This window comes from Larus michahellis, chromosome 9 (genome assembly GCF_964199755.1).
Source record: "Larus michahellis chromosome 9, bLarMic1.1, whole genome shotgun sequence".
NCBI classification, from domain to species: Eukaryota; Metazoa; Chordata; class Aves; order Charadriiformes; family Laridae; genus Larus; species Larus michahellis.
In genome coordinates, this window is record NC_133904.1 from 16,125,807 (window position 1) to 16,144,024 (window position 18,218).

At 38.7% G+C, this 18,218-nt stretch overlaps 1 protein-coding gene and 1 long non-coding RNA gene across 6 annotated transcripts in view; one reads left to right on the plus strand and one right to left on the minus strand.

Annotated features, from left to right (window-relative positions):
* LOC141748167 (uncharacterized) overlaps positions 1-18,218 on the minus strand; it is a 63,712-nt gene that overhangs the window by 12,895 nt on the left and 32,599 nt on the right. The window contains exon 2 of the long non-coding RNA XR_012588935.1: positions 8,912-9,022. This is a non-coding gene — a long non-coding RNA (uncharacterized LOC141748167). The remainder of the gene's footprint in view (positions 1-8,911; positions 9,023-18,218) is intronic.
* AQP9 (aquaporin 9) overlaps positions 1-18,218 on the plus strand; it is a 29,977-nt gene that overhangs the window by 3,581 nt on the left and 8,178 nt on the right. For 3 of the 5 annotated variants that reach the window (XM_074599706.1, XM_074599707.1, XM_074599708.1), the window contains 4 exons: positions 9,267-9,393; positions 12,976-13,113; positions 15,211-15,329; positions 16,959-17,176. In XM_074599706.1, the coding sequence (XP_074455807.1) occupies positions 9,267-9,393; positions 12,976-13,113; positions 15,211-15,329; positions 16,959-17,176 (602 nt within the window). Of the gene's footprint in view, positions 1-2,735; positions 3,131-9,266; positions 9,394-12,975; positions 13,114-15,210; positions 15,330-16,958; positions 17,177-18,218 lie in introns of all 5 variants that reach the window. The other 2 variants (XM_074599709.1, XM_074599710.1) reach the window with 1 other exon arrangement.

Genomic DNA, 18,218 nt, shown 5'->3' on the forward strand with positions numbered 1-18,218 from the left:
GAGGTGGGAGGACACCCATCCATTTGTACCATGGTGGCTGAGAGGCCAGTGCGCACATGCGTTTCCCAGCCTCTGACACAGCCACAGCCTTCTGTAGCTGTGGCTGCCCCTGAGGCCTCCCTTAAAAAAAGAGCTCTCTGGAGAGGGTTTCGTTCTCCAACATGTCTCCTGGTTCAGTACATCTCCCCTTGGGGCTCCTGTGTGTTACTGTGAGGGACAACATCTGGGTGTCAGCACAACAGAGACAAGAAGCCACAGTGCATCAGATAGATGGCTTGTGTGACTTTTCAGTCTGTCTGGAACTCACCTATCCAACTGCCTCTCTGCTTTTAATCATGCTTCTCTTCATATTTCCGCTTTGGAACTTGGCTGCATTGCTCTCAGACAAAATGGGATTTACTCTGGCTTACGCCATTAAGTATATCTGAATTGGAACAGCTCCAAAAAGAGAAGCCAAATGGGCCATGTGGCTTCCTTTACCAGCTACTGCTCACCTAACAGAGTTTGTGTTTCAATTTCACTCTCAAGAGTGCCTTACTGCACAGTTTCCCAGAAAGGAGCTGCACAGGAGCCAGTATCTCCTGAGTCCGGAGCAGTGTACGCTTCCTTGCTGAAACAGAGCACAGGCTTCCATTTAGCATCTATAAAGACAAGTAGGTAGTATATATATTCCTGTCCCAAACCTTAGACTCCAACTGGAGGTGGGGAGCATCTTGCAAAACACCCACTGAAGCAAATGTTTGTGTGTGCATAGAGCATGCAGTGCATGAGCATGAATTGAATGCATGACACCCCACGCTGCAAATAGTCCAACTAATGAGAAGGAACTCTATTGATCTTCTGTGCATCAAAATATTTGCCCATTTTTCATATTCTGACCGCTTCATTATGTAAATTATCACTCCTGCTTTGCTGCAGAGTTTAGTCTTGCCTGAAAAATCTTTAAGTATGACATTCCATGGATTTGCTCAGTCCAGAAGATTAAACTTTAAATAACTTTTCCGTATCTTTTTTTTTGTGGCCCTGCATCCCGGTGCATGTTAATTACTGTACTGAATAGTAATACATATCCCTTATTCAAAATGTGTATTAGAATCCTCATTACATGAAGTTATTACATGAAAGCAAATGTAGCTTTTGATCATTTACTCCTTAAATAAGTGTTTAGCATTTAATAAAAAAATACTACTTGGATATTTTAAGCAAAGATAAATTGCGCAGTCTAAATTTTTGCGAAAGGTAGGCTCTTTGTATAGGATGAAATTGCTTACAGTCAGTTTTGTTTAAGGTAGAAAATTAAATAGCAGTAGCTTCTAACAGCTACTTTGTTTGCCACCAACAATGAATTTCCTGGAGTACAGAATCTTGTATAATTACCTCTTAGACTGTGAACTTCAGTTTGTCAAAGCTAGATAAAAAAGGTTATTAAAAGTTATTTATATATGGTATTTTGGTATGCCACTCAACAGCTTTTTAAATATTATATAATGCTACATGGGCCTTAGCAATGTTTGCACTCTGAAAAGCGGCTCTCATGTCACAGAGATCTCTGAGATCAGGGTCTCTATCAGCAATATTATAGTACAACTAGTAAATAACAGAAGTCACTCATTAATCCAATCTCATAGAATTTAATCCTGCACTGCTAGACCAAACCCACTCATTTAATGGGAATAAGATGCTTCCTTTCCCTGCCGTTACCAACTCGGACTCCTTTCTGTTTCTGCAAATGTACCAGTTTTATGTATTTTGATGGCATGAAATTTTGGTTATAATTCTGCTGAAAATGTGCAAACTCGTCCTCTTTCTTGCAGCTGTATTAAATCAACATTGCAAACAGAAGTCAAAGTGGTAACAAAGACGCTTAGTTGTGCTGAGGTTAAGGAGGTGTTCTTGCACACCGGTATTATTTCTATAATTTTACTATTATCAAAATCAATTAACTTTTGTTTTTCTAGACAACACTTCTGTTTCCCTGAAGTCATTCTTTAAGTCAGATGAATAGTTAAGAGTGTGAAAGAACTGAAAGGAAGGTTACCTAATTGTTTTTTCACCCTGAAATGTTTATTACAGCAAATAATTCTGAAAAGTCACAGGAAACCTTTTGTTTTCAATACAAACTTAAGTTTTCCAGTATATGACATTTTAAACTTTCAGGTGACTCAGATGTTCTGTGTTTCATGAAAGTTTTAAAACAGAATTATCTTCATCTCTGCAACATCAGCCCTAACACATAACTTGACTCTCATTGTTTAACCAAGAGGTTCCAGTAAGTTGAACTTAATTTTCCAAGAGCTTTTTGTGTAGATGCACTTTTTTGCAGAAAGTTTGCATCTTTAGGACTGAAGTGTAGGCACTCTCAGAAGCCTTGCATCCTTCCAGCATTCAACTGCGAGTGCAAAACTTGAATTCGTTTTATAGACAGAGATTTACAGTCCATTTTTTCAAAAGTTTCGCCAAATAAAAGAAGGTAATAAAAGTAATAACTTTTTAAAACTGTAATAAACAGTTGGAGAACAGAATAAAAGATAATAAATGCAGTTCATGCCATACAGTGAGTTTATATCTGTGATCTCAACACCTCAATAAACCATTCTGGCAAAAAGTGAATTCTAGTGAGCTCTCCAATCCACGGTCTCATCTAAAAGCAAACTCAACTCAGTTCCTCTAACCCATACCTCAAAGGTTTCTTTACTATTAAAAGCATTCAGCTTTTTTTTTTTTTTTCTGAACAGAAATCAGCTTAGGAAGAGAACATACTGAGGCTCTGGTTACTCATAGCCATGCACGTCCAAGCACAAGGGCACAGCAAAGATCCAGCCACCCTGTTCCTGCACCCAAAGGGAAGAGTAAAAGAAAAGACACATGTATCCTTGTACTCCTGAAAGAGGACAGAAAACCTCCTTTCTCAGAAACTGCAATGCCCGCTCCTGCACTCTCTCTGAATGGTACAGTGCCCTGAGCACCGTTACAGAGACTAAACACGCATGAAGAGTTTAGAGAGATTTTGATCTTTTCAGTTAGTGTAGGAAGCAAAGCAGAGAAGTACCTCTCAGCTCAAGAATAAATGAGTAGCCTGGGAGGGAAGCAGCACCTGAATAGGCTCTTTTTCTCCTCAGGAAGCTAATAGGTAAGATTTTCTTCCCTTGCCTAACCTTTTCTTCCTAGCCCCTTCGCAAGGCCATGTTTCACTCCTGAAAGTTTGTATCTGAATATGAAATGTTTCATTTCCTTCCTCTCATGAACTTCTAAAACTTAGTAAGAAAATAAAAATAATCTCCAGTGAAGAAACTGACTCAAGCCACTTGCCTTATATAATTCAGGAAAGAAAAGCATTTTAGCATTTCAGGATGAAGAGTGTAGTATTAATCATAATAAAATATGAGAGAATGCAGATCTTTGCATTCTCTCTAGGTGATTTCAAGCTTTTATTTGTCTCCTATTGCATGTGCAAAAGCAGTAATAAAAACGTAAAAGCATCAGTGTATATAACACAGCATAGTCTGTCCCTCAATATTTTCACTGTATTTTTCCCACAGAGCAATTTGAACCAGATCTTTATGTTTTAAAAGCTTTATATACACAATTCACCCACAGCCTTATTAAATTTACATTCATGTCTCCTAGTACTAATGCCTTCTGTCATTAAAAAAATGGTTTCAAAATGGCAATCATTTTAAGACTTATGTCTATACTATTTAATTAACTAAATGATAAGGTTGGGGTTTTTTTTCAAAACCTTATTTTATTAGATAGCAAGGCTGAAAAAAGTAAAGGGAAATCCATTTGATCCCAAGAGGATATTGGTTGTGTCCCAGGAGAGCATCAGGAGAACGGATGTAGTGATTTTGTATTACTCCAAGTTTGATTAAATCATAATGTACAGAAATCCTCCCCACCCCCACCAAAATATTTAATTAATGATAAAATAAGACCCACGTGCTTTTAAAGTATTAAAAAATTACTTGACTGGTAAGCTGTATTTTTATCTCACCTTGAAAAATTTAAGTACTATCTGATCTAACAAAAGACAGCAAATATTAAACATGAAATTAGATGAAGATTGCTCTTTCCTGGAAGAACAGGGGTTTCCTGCAACTTGAATTCTTGCAGAGCTAATACCCTGAATTTTAATAGATCTAACGTGTCTCAATTATTGTTGCTGTTAGCATTACCGTCCCTGTTGAAAGAATGCTTAGGAGCCCAGCCTGAATTAAAGCCCTACATAATAAACAAACATAGCAAAAACATGGCTCTGTATGGAAAGAGTTTCTAATCCATTATAAAACACCTTATTATGAAATGCAATAGATAAATTCTTAAGCAGACTTGCTTTGTAAATAAAGAGGTTGGAAATGAAACTGAGTTCTAAAACACACTCCAAATTAAAGACCTTTAGAAGGACACCATCAATTTAGTAATCAGCCTCCTACCTGAAAATTTTATTTACTACTTTTATAACCAACACCCAATGGAACTATTAATGGGGGGCTGGGGGGACTGTACAAGACTACAGTAAACCACAAACAACCCTCTAATGTTTTCATGGGCAATTCTGGTCAAAGAGATCCCTACCTGCAGTTAAGGTCAAACGTAACCGCGTTTCCCAGCCCCCAAAGGACTCTCTGGCTCTTCCTGCCCGTATCCCTGCTTTTAAGGGCCTAAATATGCGGTGCTAAATCTAGCTGCTTGGAGAAGTCATGGGGGTTTCCCTAATACTGGGGCTTGCTCTCGTATCTTTGAGTGTCCCAGCAATATTGCTCTGCTTCCTCAGATTTGGAATGGGTACCTCTGGGACAGCAGGAGGACACCCGCCACAAGCACACAGCTTGAGCCTAACGCATTGCAGTGCCCTGGAGAGCCTGTCCCCTTCACCGCACTGCGCAGGAGCGCAGACAAGCGTGTGTGGCAGAATCCCCAGCAATACTGCAGGTCCATCCAGTCCAAAAAAGGGGAGCAGACAAGTCGGGGGCCAGCAGGAAATGCCTGTCTGGGGAACAGTAGGAGAACATAGGTGGGAGTGCAGCGTGGGAAAGGGGCAGGGCTGCTGCCTTCCCTGAACAAAGGCATCCTTACAGAAAATTGTAAATTGGTAGAGGAATCCTTGGAGATTATTCATAATTAGCTGTGGTTGTTTTAAGTACGGTTCTGTCCTGAAAATTGACTAAAATAGTAATTCTGAACTATTTCTCCAGCATTCATTGATTGAAAGTGTACAGCTTATAATTAAAATACAATTTTTTTGTAGCTGCTGACTCTGGATTCCTTGTAGCACACTGAATTCTTGCATTCATGTAGAGCACCATCAGTTGCGCGGCCGTTAAGACCATACTTTGCCTGCAGGGACAACTATGGTAGCCCACTTACGTACATAACTCACCACAGCTTGGCAGCTGGTGATGTACAAGATATAACAAACACACGTCATTGTCTCCACACTGCTAAAAAGCTGGACACCTGTCTTCTTCTTTAATGTTACAGTAAGAGCGTAAGGCTATGAATGCACACTGCCACTAGGTCTGTTCAATAAGAAGAGCCCTTTTTTATCAAGGCATTCTGCTTTAAGATGTCTAAAGCTTTACAGGCCACGTAGAAAAATAGAATCCCTAGAATTCCGAATTCAGATCTTGCTGGAAATCCCATTTATATTGAAAAATGCTATTAGAAGTTATTGCAAAAATCCTGAAAATGGCACAGATGGAGGCAAAATGATCTTTAGTCTCTCTGATGAGTGGGATGGAGAAAAAGTTCTGCAAGCTTCCAGGGACTAACAGGACATTATGCTCATTGGAGGTCAGTTGTTTTCCTTTTCCAACATTAGCCTTGTTACACAATACAAAGAGAAAGATCTAATGTCTATGAAGCAAGGTTTTTGGCAGAGAAGGCGCAGACAGCTATTCCACACCCAAACATGTTATTTATGACAGTAATCTAATTACTTTGTGAACAAAAAGTCAGTACTGAATCTACTTCAGTGAATTTATGCAGATCAGGTTATAGGCAACTGCTAAGATGAAAACCTGGTAACATAAGATAAGATAAGATAGAGAGATCTGTCTGTATTCTACTATAAATTAAGCTCCAATTGACTCCATGTGCTTCAATCAATGAGTCTGTGTGGGTGCAGCCGATGTCTGAGCTTGGCATAGAAACTTAGAATATTTAGTTACAACTTGATGATCTAGTTTGTCTTAACTCAGCCAAGTAAAGATTCACAGTGTATTAAATTGCTCCTCATGTAATTACATGATTAGGTGATAGTTTCCAGTTATGTTAACCTAGCTACAGTAGGTATGAGAATTTTTTTTTATCTCCTTCTTAAAATAACAGCAGACTGAGAAAATATTACCATGACATGGCTCAGATTTGCAGGTTCGGTTGCCAGTTTCCCCATCCCAGAATGGGCACACACTGAGTGTGCCTGCAGTAGTGTTTATTCATCGTACATGATCAGGCAGTCATTTACCAATGTCCGCTGAGCAAGAAGCCAGTGCAGCTGTGTTCAAGCTGGCTTGTATCCCTTTTTGTTTGTAGATTCACTTTTCTGAGGCTGGCTAGCACAAAAATGAAGCATCTGGGGTTGCATATTTCCCTACGACGTGCAGAGCAGAAGCTATTATGCAAGAGGACTACTCAGCTGTTTCTGTATGATTCTTCTCAGTTCTGGTAATCAGGGAGGGGAGGCCACAGCCTTCCTCTGTTATTTCCTTCCCTCTTCTTCTGAATTTGTAGTTAATATACACAGATGTGGTTACTGTCCTGTATCCTTTTCTATACCAATCTGCCCAACTCCTGTTCTCCTTTTCCATCGTCCCTACAGAATGGGGTAAATATTTTCAAAAGAATGGCCTTTTCTTTGAATCTGCAAAACTTCGTCTATGCCATTTCAGAACACAAGTGTGTACTTGTAGATCTAACTGCTTGCCTGAATGCAAAGTGCACCCCAGCATACACAGGGCCCTAGAGCAGTCAACTGAACTTGCTCCACCTCTGAGCCGTATCTTTCACTAAAGCTTGCTTGGTGCAACTTCTGGAATACTCCCTTTGAGAAGTCTGGAAAATGAAGGCTAGAGCATGCTAATTCCACCTCCTCTAGACTTGTGCCCTAATCTTGAGCTAGATAAATTCCAGCATACCCATTCTTACCATATTAATTAAATATATAAATACACAATGAGTAGAATTGTTTCATATGAAGTTTTAAAAAACCATGTAATTTCAGCTGCAAACAAGTAAAATGTATTTTGTTTTGGATTTATATCTGTATGTGCATTTGTGCTTACCATTTGAATTGCTAGGTACGTGATACTAATAGCAATGAGAGAATGCCTAACGTAAGCATATGTCATCCATTGCACAGCAGTTGACCGCAGCTTGGGCTACGTCTCGTAACTTTCAATTATAAAGCCTAATAAACTACTGCTATCTAACACCACCCTACCCTTACCTAACCTGACTGCTGTAACACTTTGGCACCAGACAATATGTTGTTTGCTTGCATGATTATAACCTCAAGGCAAGAACCACACCTGGGTATATGACACATGCTCGGGGCAGTTTTATAACAGAAACTCCGTGTGCATTGCAAAGCTGGTTAAGAGCGTAAATTTATTGAGAGTTTTTCTGTCACATTTTGGTATTAGTTAAAACCCTTGGGGAAATAATGGAAGCAAAAGTATAATTTTGCCTGTTTAAATTGCAGCTATTCTGGCAGGACTTGCTTGTTAAACCTCAATCACCAAATCTTTTTGGTACAGTCTATTTCTAAGGCAGAACAGATTTTCCCATTAGATTGCAGTTCCTGAATGCAACTGCCTTGCAACTGAAAATAACCATTTATAAAATAACTAAATTTTATTAATTCAAATACGCATAGTTAGGAAGAATATTTGCAATACAGTCATTGGTGACACACAGTAATGGCAGAACACTAAAGCAAAACAAGGAGATTAACCAAAGCAACTGCATTGGCTAAAATGGTATGATTTTGTAGGAAGAAAAAAGATGAGATTCCCATATACCATCAAAGGACGAATATGAGTATATATATTATATATCCAATTTAACATCAAAGTAATTAAGGTTGCTTAAGATAAATCTAGTCATCCCAGAAATGGTATGATTCAGATCACTTATACTTGCAGAGAAGCAAAATATTTCAGACTATAGATATCATTTGATATCTTCCAGAGAGTGTCGTGTCCTTATTCAGCAAAGCACTTAGGCACACATTGTAAAAGGAGATTTTCAAAGAAACAAATTGATTTCTGGCAGAAACAGATCAGCTAGTCTATCTTAAACCAAAGGTGTTTTGTACCTCTGAAAATCTTTCCTACCAACTTTAATAGGACCCAAACACATGCTTCAAGCTAAGCAGTTGTGCTCCACAGCCAGAGCTCCTCTCCTTTTCCCTAGAACATACCCTGCTCTCAGTTTTTGCAGCAACCTAGATGAGCATGGCAAAGGGAGAACTAATGCTTCAGGTGTGTAAGTAACCACTTATTTTTAAATCTGTCTGAACTATGAAGCCACAAACATTATTTGCCTCATTTCACCAGGATTTGCCCTAAGTTCTCTTTATTTAGCTTTGCTCCATAGTAACTCTCAGATTCTCACTTCTATTGCCCTGAGTCTTGATTCTTCATGCGTGGCTCAGAATCATTCTGTTACAACTTTCTCTCTTGTTTATTGTATCCATTTTAAATGAGCTATATTAAGGTCTAACAGTTCATATTTTGATACAGCAATATATGATACCAAGGCAGCATAACAGTAACACACACTCTAATTTTCAGAAAGTTGTCTCATTCCAGAGTTTCAGCATTAAACATGAAAAGCTTCTTGAACTATCTTTCATAACTTTTATAGTAATTTTTTCGTTGCTTATAACAATTTGGAACTGAAAACTTACCGCACAATTAATTCCCTCTTCGCTTTCAGAGATTTGTTGTAGACCCTCTGAGATCTTGTTTAGGCTCCAAGTTCCGATCTGTATCCCATCATCGTACTTGAAAACTGTTTTCTGGGGAGAGAGAGGTGCTTACTAGCAAACTTTTCTCCTGATCACAGGGCAGGGGAAAATAAAGAGCAAATGTTCATTGCAGCAAAGGCAACAATGGCACACATGCCACTAATCTCACGTTCTAGCATTGCTTCAATATTTAACACCATTTTCAGCTATACCTGGACAGCAGCAGGAGTTGCAAAATAACCAATAACATTTGACAGACATGCTCATGGTTTTACATTTCTCTTTTAAAATACAGGCACTTGGATGTGGGTGTGTGGGACAGGCTGTCCTTAGCCGAGGAACCCATGGTGGGACCATGACAATATCAGTTGGATTTGCAATGGCAGTCACCATAGCAGTGTATGTGTCTGGGGGGGTTTCTGGTAAGTGACTTTTTTTTTTCTTATATAGCCTTTATTGACACAGGTTTAAGGCTACCTTATTAAATTACTTCCATTTCATGATATAAACAATTATGTATCTAGCAATAACAAGCACCATAACAAGTACAACGACAGAGCCCACACCAGAGTTTCACAAGTAAATCTTTTCCGTTTTTCTTGTTTCCTTCTACTTTTTGCATTTGACAAGTTCTTCCACCAAACACTGAACTACTGTATCCAAACCTTGGCCGACCTCTGGCCTTTATGGAAAGTGGTCTACGCAAACCAGAAATCTGCTTTCTTTGGCATTGGAAAATTCTGTCAATAGAGATGATCCTGGACAGCATAGGCACCACATTTAAGGAAATAACCATGGAAAGCTTGCAGAATCCAGCAGTCACCAGCTACAATGGTTGCCAGCTAGGTAGAAGGTAGAACGACATGCTAATGGGTATAATGAGCAAGATTCACCTTACAGAGTACAATTTATCTCTCCATGTCCTATGACAGGCAGTAGCAAGTCTGCTTCTGTCTGTTTGCTTATTTGCAGAAGATCACAGAAAGCAGAAACAGCAAAAAGATACAGTACTACACATATGTTCTGTGATACACTGTCAATGTACCGTCATTGCCCCTTTCTTTCTGCTGTAACTTTTCCTCACTATATATTGCTCAGGAATCTCTCTTTTGTCTGTAGCTGGGCTAACTAATCAGTGTCTGCGTGTGTCATAACAGATGGCGCTTTGCCACCTATTTCCACCATTCAATTTGGCTAAATTAATATCAGGAACATTAACATAACTGCTTTTAACATTTAAATTCTCCCTTCAAAATGAGAAAATGATGATAATACACAGGGTTGTGTATTATAATACACAATACTTCATGCTGTATGTGGAGTTTCTATTGCACTGTTAAAGCAAGCGGTGACCCTGTACTGCAGTTCTCATAGAGGAATTTCTTAGCGTTCATAAAAAGGGTAAAGTCAATTTGGGCAGATATCTCGAGGTATAACTAGGCCATTATAAATAGTTGCTATAGTAGAAATTACTGGGGCCGTATCTCTTGTCTTTTATAAAGACACTATAAGGAGGTTTCTAAGTTCACATTAGAAAGTGCTCAAGGTACTGCAAAAGAAGCAGTCTTGTTACTGTCATTGAAATGGAGCAGGATGGTTCCTTAATACCACACAAAGTTAATTCAGCCCTACATTCCTGTTATCTGAACAATTTTAAACTACAGCTTTTGGTTTACCTGTAGGCAGGTAAACTCCTCTAATGCAATACCGTGAAAAGAAAACTTGTAAAGTCACTAACTCGGCCTACGTTTGCATTTTTAAGGGATGTTCATCTCTATATTCATCATATAGAAGATTAGACTTCAATCTCAGCAGGGCAGAGCAGTTGCAGATGTTGCAGTATCGTGCTTCCTGTGTTTTTCCCATGACAAAGGATTCTGCATGCAGTGCATTTTCTCTGTGAAAGAATAGGAACAGATATTTCAGCAGGCTATGACTGTCCAACATCCGATCACTAGTGGACACTTCAGAATATCAGTTCCTGTATAGAATTTGCTAGCAAATTCTGTGGCTCTTTGGCCATGAAGTCTCATGTTTAAGTACTGCTAAAACATTTTGCATCCATTCTTTATACAGTTCTAAATTCATGGCAACATAAAATCAGCACACGTGGTGTGTTTCCTCTTTTACCTAGGAAAATTCCCCTTTTTGCTTTTCCTCCATCTAATTTTCCTCAACGTCTAGGTAATTTCCCACCATTTTTTCCAACTTAACATTTCAAACAAATTCATGACTGTCATCACTGCAACTGCAAAAGAATAGGGAACACACTTTCCAAATGGACCTTTTTCTTTTTTAACTGGGAAACTACCAGTGGCACAGGAACCAAGAATATTTTAACTTCCCTATGTCAGTGTGAGAGCCTTCAACTAGACTTTTTCTTTCCAGATTTAATGTTAATCAGACATCTCTAATATTATTATGACTTGTCCTGGCCATCATAATCAGTCTGTATTATGTACAGGTGGGGAACAATATCAAGTGCTGAAAGAAAGGAAAATGATTCATTCCAGCCAGAGTAAAGAACAAAAGACAAGACAACAATTTATCAAGATTCACATGAAGGGCTGTTAAATAAGGTGCCATCCATCTATTTGCTCTGTGTGGAGAATTTGAAACACAGCGAGGAATTCAAAATTAATTCAAGACTTGTGCTACTAGGTCAGAGTTTTGGAAATGATACAAAGAAAGTTTTATCCAGCTTGTTATCTGTGTTTGTCAGTTCATTATGTATCAAAGGTGCCTGGATTTCATAAGATAATGACTCACTGACCTGAAGTGCAAGCAAACACAGAAACTGTACATAGAGGCCCTTTCTCCATGACTAGCCTTTGACAGACAAAGGTCAGGCTCTTTTAGTTATTTTATTAAGACAGAGGCCATTTTTCTGATAGGATAACCATACAGGCTGAAATGAGACTTTGCCTGGAAGGTAAGCAGTGGATATCTGCTACATCCTTGCAAATCTTGGGGTTTGCTGTACTTTTGCTGTGGAGTACTGTTTCATCTCTTTATTTGGCAATTTGTATTTCTTATGCATCAACTACATATTTGTAAAAAGTTAATTTTGCCAAAAGTATTCAACATTTCTTTTCCACGTTGACAAAAGATGTTGAGGAAGTGACTAGTATGTGACATAATAATAAATGTATTTTAAAAAGTAAAATTGTCACAAAGAATTTCAATGTTGCTGAAATCTTTTCCATGTGCGAATTTAGGTGTAGCTACTCCGAAATACAAAGGAAGGAAATTCCATAGGAAATAGAACTCTCTGTTTCAGCACAACTACTTTATCAGTTTCCTTATCATGGACCTTTCTGGAGGGTGTGAGAACTGATGAAAACGTGTGATGAAGAACTACGCTCTGCTGTCCCCAGATCCCACCTGGGCATAGCTCACCCACAGTCAGCTTCAAGCTGGACAGCCCTAACGTTATTTTATGTTCCTGAAAACTGACTTCCTAAGTAACCCCAGGTTGAAGACAGTGACATAAACATGACTTAAATCCAGGGTACTCCACTTCTCCCTCAAGATACATGATCTAGCCAGTAATATTCCTTAATCTTAATACATGCTTGCTAAACTGAATGAACGTTCTGCTGCCCCAGTCCTCCCTGAAAAATAAAAACTCAAAGTTCTTGAGGAGAGAGAATACATGCAGAATGATGGACCCTCCCATCACAACAAATAAGGCAGGTTTAGGCTTTCTCTAGAAGAGTTATCTATAGATTATATACTGCAAGGCATCAGTCTGATAAAAAACACGGCCTGCAAACATCACGAGGGAAGCTGGATCTTGGTGGATACTGGCTTTTTTCCACACCCCCTTCTAATTTCATCCAGCTTGTTTCAGTTTAATTGCAGTCAGTATTTAATTGCAAAATAACATCTAGAAAAGCATGTGCTAATTTCATGCTCAAATGTGCCCACATTTTTACAAATCCTTCACCTTTTCTCATGTATCTGAGTCATCCATATGACTTATTTTGTGATTTATTTTTCAGGTGGTCACATAAACCCAGCCGTTTCATTAGCCATGTGCGTGACTGGAAGATTAAAATGGACCAAATTACCAATTTACATATTAGCACAACTCCTGGGAGCATTTGTTGGAGCAGCGGCTGTCTTTGGGATTTATTACGGTGAGTACACCTTAGACGTGCTCACAGGACAAACTCGAGGTCAGGCAGTCTCTAAGGCCTCAATTTTTCAATGAATGCCAAGCAGGCAGAGGACTCTGTTCACACAGGGCTAATGACAGGACTGAAGCTAAAGCCATAAAGAGGAAAGGATGAAGCATAGAGTCTGAAGGAAAAAAAAAAGGCTCAAACATTCCAGTTATCCTACAACTTTTCTGAAACACTAATACTCCAGGAAGCATTCTGAAATTTAGAAAAAATTATTCATGGGAAATCAGATACTCTGAGATCATGTATTTCTCAGTAAGGATTTTAAATTACTTAATGGCCAGGATATAGGGCTATTCATCTTCCAAGCAAATTAGAAACATTAAAGACCTGATCCAAGTGCCTGTAGGCAAGTATCACCAACGTTGTTCATTGAGGTTACAGGATATGAGATCAAGTCCCTCCTGACTAAACTTCAGACCACCCTAGAGAGGTAGCTCTCCAAGGCAATGAACTCCAGGTAGAGTGATAAAGGGGTCACACATTAGAAGGGAAAAAAAGAAAAGAGAGGGAAAAAAAAAAAAAAAGAGTACCCCTATCCTTGATGCATGTTTCTTTTACATGGTGTGCCACAAAAGGAAAAAATTTAGTAACAGACTCCCCGACTTCATGAATCCATCGGATCAGTTGCTTCAATCATCTTCTCCAAAACTCTGCTTCTACTGTCCCAGCCCACCTACTCCAAAGCCTCTCCCTTATGGACACTATGTCTGCAGACAGTGCTGGGTTTAGGTGCAACAAAAAAAAAAAAAAAAAGAAAAGAAAAGAAAATACCTATTGTATGTCAACTAAGTGCTCAGTACCAGTAGTAATCATGAACAGAAAAATCTTTAGGAAGTGTGTTAACTGGTTTGTGTTTGGTGGCAAGGTTTTGTTTGTTTGGGTTTTGGGGCAGGGGGGAGAGGGGATAGTTGTTTGTTTGGTTTTTTTTAAGGTTAGTGTTAGAATTTGGAAACATGAGGCCCTTCTAAAGGTGTACAAAGTAATTCACAACTGAGAAGTTTTAATTTCCGTATTCTTTTTTCTCCTAAGAGTTAAATGCAACAAAATAAACTGACACTGCAAATGAGAGAGCCTGACCAAAGTAAACAACCACATATTCTCTGCACCCATGTCGTGGCCTTAAGCTAAGCTAGAAAAAACAGGGGCAAGGAGAAATAGATCTGTCTGCTAGCTTCAGGAGACGGTAATCACCCTCACCATGACTTCCATGGGAGATGGGGAGCTGTTTCTTTACTCACAAGTATCACCTCATCCCTGGATCCACTAGTGAAATAAAGGCATAGCGTTTGTTATTCATGTCTGTCTGTGCAGATTTTTGAGTGCTTCATCTTAGTATCTTCCTGTTTCTAACATTTCAGGGCTTGCCAAGGCAACAAATTCTTCTGACACAGAAGTCATATTGTACTATTTAAAATACACTTTAAATATACTAACAGAAATATACATGTATTTAAAATATACATAAATCTTTACAATAGATATAAAAATACACTTAATTAAATATACTAAGAACTGAAGATTTGGGGCTAGCTTCTCCCCTTCACATCTTGGATGACAAGCATAGCAGTTGGGTGTGAAGCCCAAGCAGAGTGAAAAATTCAAACTCCTTTGGAAGACGAGGTCTCTGCATTCCCAGCAGTCATTGCACAACTGTCAAATGGAATTCCTGGTGGCTGGGAATCCACAACAATCAGGACGCTATGATTTTGGGGAGCATCATGCCAAATAAGGCACCTCTTACCGAATAATGCAACTGTGTTCAGAATCAGAAAATGCTCCCTGGCACTGAGTCTGGAGCAATGAGTAGGGAAAAAAACAGCCCCATTTTGAAAGCTGCGATAGATAAAACAAGTACTTCAATGCACAAGAGGAGAGACGAGACAGGAGGGTATAATTAGTACATCACCTCAAACCCATTAACTGTGCTCACAGAAAACTGATCCATTTCAGTTGAGAACGTGAAGTCCTCAGACCTATCACGTGTATTCTAGTCCTAGAAAACCTAGTCTTTATGGAGAAGTGCAACCAGGTAATGTCTGTTTTCTACAGATGCCCTTATGGAGTATAGCAATGGAACACTTGAAGTCACAGGACCTAACGCAACAGCGCATATCTTTGCAACATATCCAGCTCCGTATCTGTCCCTCATAAATGGATTTGCAGATCAGGTAGGTGCACTTGTTGTCTTGATTCTACAAATTAAACACACTGAAAACTGTAAAACCAAGCAGTAAAAAAATATAGAGATCTTTAATGGTTACGATAACCTCACCATTTTGGTCATACATCCCTGCCTACAACAGCAATGAGAATGCAATGCTGTTTGTGGGGGTAACATTTTAGTCATATTTTACAAGAAAGATAATTTCAAGTTGTTCTTTCCACGTACATCATATTAATTGTTGCACTCTACATGTCTTTAATGCAATATATGTAAGAGGTTTTTCCCAGCATAAATCAGTGTTTCTCCACAAATTTTAGCAGAGCTATGTCCATCTACATCAAAATCCAGCCCATTTTGTGGACCTATTATTCCTTAAATAAGGCTTAAGCACCAGATTAACACACCTTGAACAACCAAGTATTCTGCTACCATAAGCCTCCTCTCTAACATTCGCTTTGGGAATACATTTGTAATATTCTTTATTTTTCAAATGACTGAATCTGAAAAAACTCAACTTTGTTTACAATCTGTATCTTCTTATCCCACTTATCCAACACTGAAAAATGAAGTTTCATATCTTCTATCTACTTCTAATCAATTTACCTGTCTTGTTCAGGCATACAGTAAATAAATATACTGCGTAAGCAAGCTATGAAAAACTAGAGATTGCTGGAGCGCAAGAATTCCTTACGTAAAGGACTTGAAGATTGTGAAATCTGGCTTCAAAAAAATCCAAATATTGTTTTGAAATTTTGTAAGGTAGACAATTCTTTGGATCAGTCAACAGCCTTTTCCATAAGATCTTTTTGCCCACAGGTATTTTAAAACAAAATTAAAACCAGAAGAAATAAAAATAATTTTTCAAAGCCCCAAACTTAAACTTCTTTAGATCAGTATAGAAATTGAATGTTTTGACATCACTGAAACTTTTGTCTGTTCTTCCCTCTAAGTTAATTATTATCAAAATCAACATTTACAAAGCCTTTGATTTAAGCAGAGCAGCACTTCCATCAAAGTAATTCCACGAAAATTTCCTTCATCATCTCAATTAGCATATGCAATAGAGTTCACATTACAGTTACACGTGCAATCTTACTTTAGGTAATTTTTTAGCTGCTCAGTTTTCACTTTGTAGACTTCACTTTTTTTTTTTTCTCACATTATGCAATACCTGGATGAAGAGACGCATTTTTAGTCTAATTTATCAGCATAAGCTACAGTCACATAAACCACTTTTATAACAATGTAACTGATTGTATTGGCATAGCAGAACTACCAAAAATCAAGCAAGCGGAACCGTTAAATTGCTAGGAAAAAATGTGGGAACAAAGCATCAGACCTCACACAGGAGATGCCTTTTAACTCCTCTATTCTTTCCACACCAGGTTGTTGCAGATTTGCAGCAATGTCCTCAACACATTTCTTGTCTTTTTCTTACAGCACAAGTATCAAAACTTCTCAGCACTGTGAAGTAGAGAGGCACTGGGTTCCAAATTTTGCTACTCTGTAGCAGGATAAATCTAAATACCAGCTCTAAGCCACCACAATCCACAGAGCTGCCATGGCCCCTCTTTTCATTAGTGGAAGGAATCTGCACATACTTATTCAATATTCTTTTCTTTGCATTGGCCAGGTGATGTCAACAGCTGTTCTTCTTCTGGCTGTATTTGCAATTTTTGACACCAGAAATAACAGTGTACCAAAGGGCCTGGAGCCAATCGCAATAGGACTTCTTATAATTGTTCTAACTTGCTCCTTGGGAATGAACAGTGGCTGTGCCATGAACCCGGCCAGGGATCTAGGTCCAAGGCTCTTCACAGCCATTGCAGGATGGGGGATGGAAGTATTCACGTAAGTATGCCTGGATATGAAGTAAAATGCTCTTGGCTAAAATTTCTTCCTAGGAAAGTAAGATCCTGATTCAACATGGTACCAAGTCATACTTTATATACATATAGGTAATTCTTTGCATACCAGAAGCAGCTATTCGTGCACTTTAAGCCAGACATCCTCTAGGAACTGGGCTTTAAAAAGGATTTCCTGCTCCCAGGGCAAATCAAACATGCATTATCTCTAATATCAATCACTGTTTCAAGCAGACCCTTCCCAAGATATTAGAGATTCTTAGAGGTCACTGAAAATATAAGAATGCTTTCTTCTCTTGTCCTGTAGCTTTCAGAAAAAAAAATGAAATCGTGAGAGAGTTAGGTGGGAATATTTATTGGGTGCTGTAAAAAACACAGACATATCAGATTGATTTAGCCTATTATTACTACTGAGTTATTGCAGAAATATACAACAATCTAAAAGCCTGACTTCCTGCCTGGGAGCGAAGGAGTGAATGAAAGCAAGATCCCTTCATTTTTCCCACATTTCAGAGCACACTCTCAAATCCCTGGGCATGCGCGTGCACACACATACGCTCTCGGCTGGCCAAATGCACAGCTAATTAGTTGCACATCAAATCCACAGTTTACACATATCCAGTGTAAGAGGCACTCTGGGATATCCAAGTAAGAGTAATCTGTCATCGGGAGGCAGATCTTTTAGTTTATTTTTGTATAGTTTGTTTTTCCAGTTATTTACAAGTAGGAATCCCCAGAAGTACTGTAGACCACTAGAGAGCTCTGGTTAATAGATATTTCATTTTAGCTGCTTCAGCAAGTACAAATAATCTATATTTATTTAGTATGACTTCCATCTACACAAATCATGTGCCTTAGTAGAGGAGAGCAGTAGCAAAGCTTTTCTTGTACAAAAAAAGTTAGGCACGGCATAGAAGAAACAGGCACACAGTCACACCGTAGGCAGGTCCAAAGCTCAGATGTAACCCAGCTCCAGTGAGCCGCTGGTGGGAGGTCAGCTGTCTAGTCCAGTTACCTCCAAACTTTTC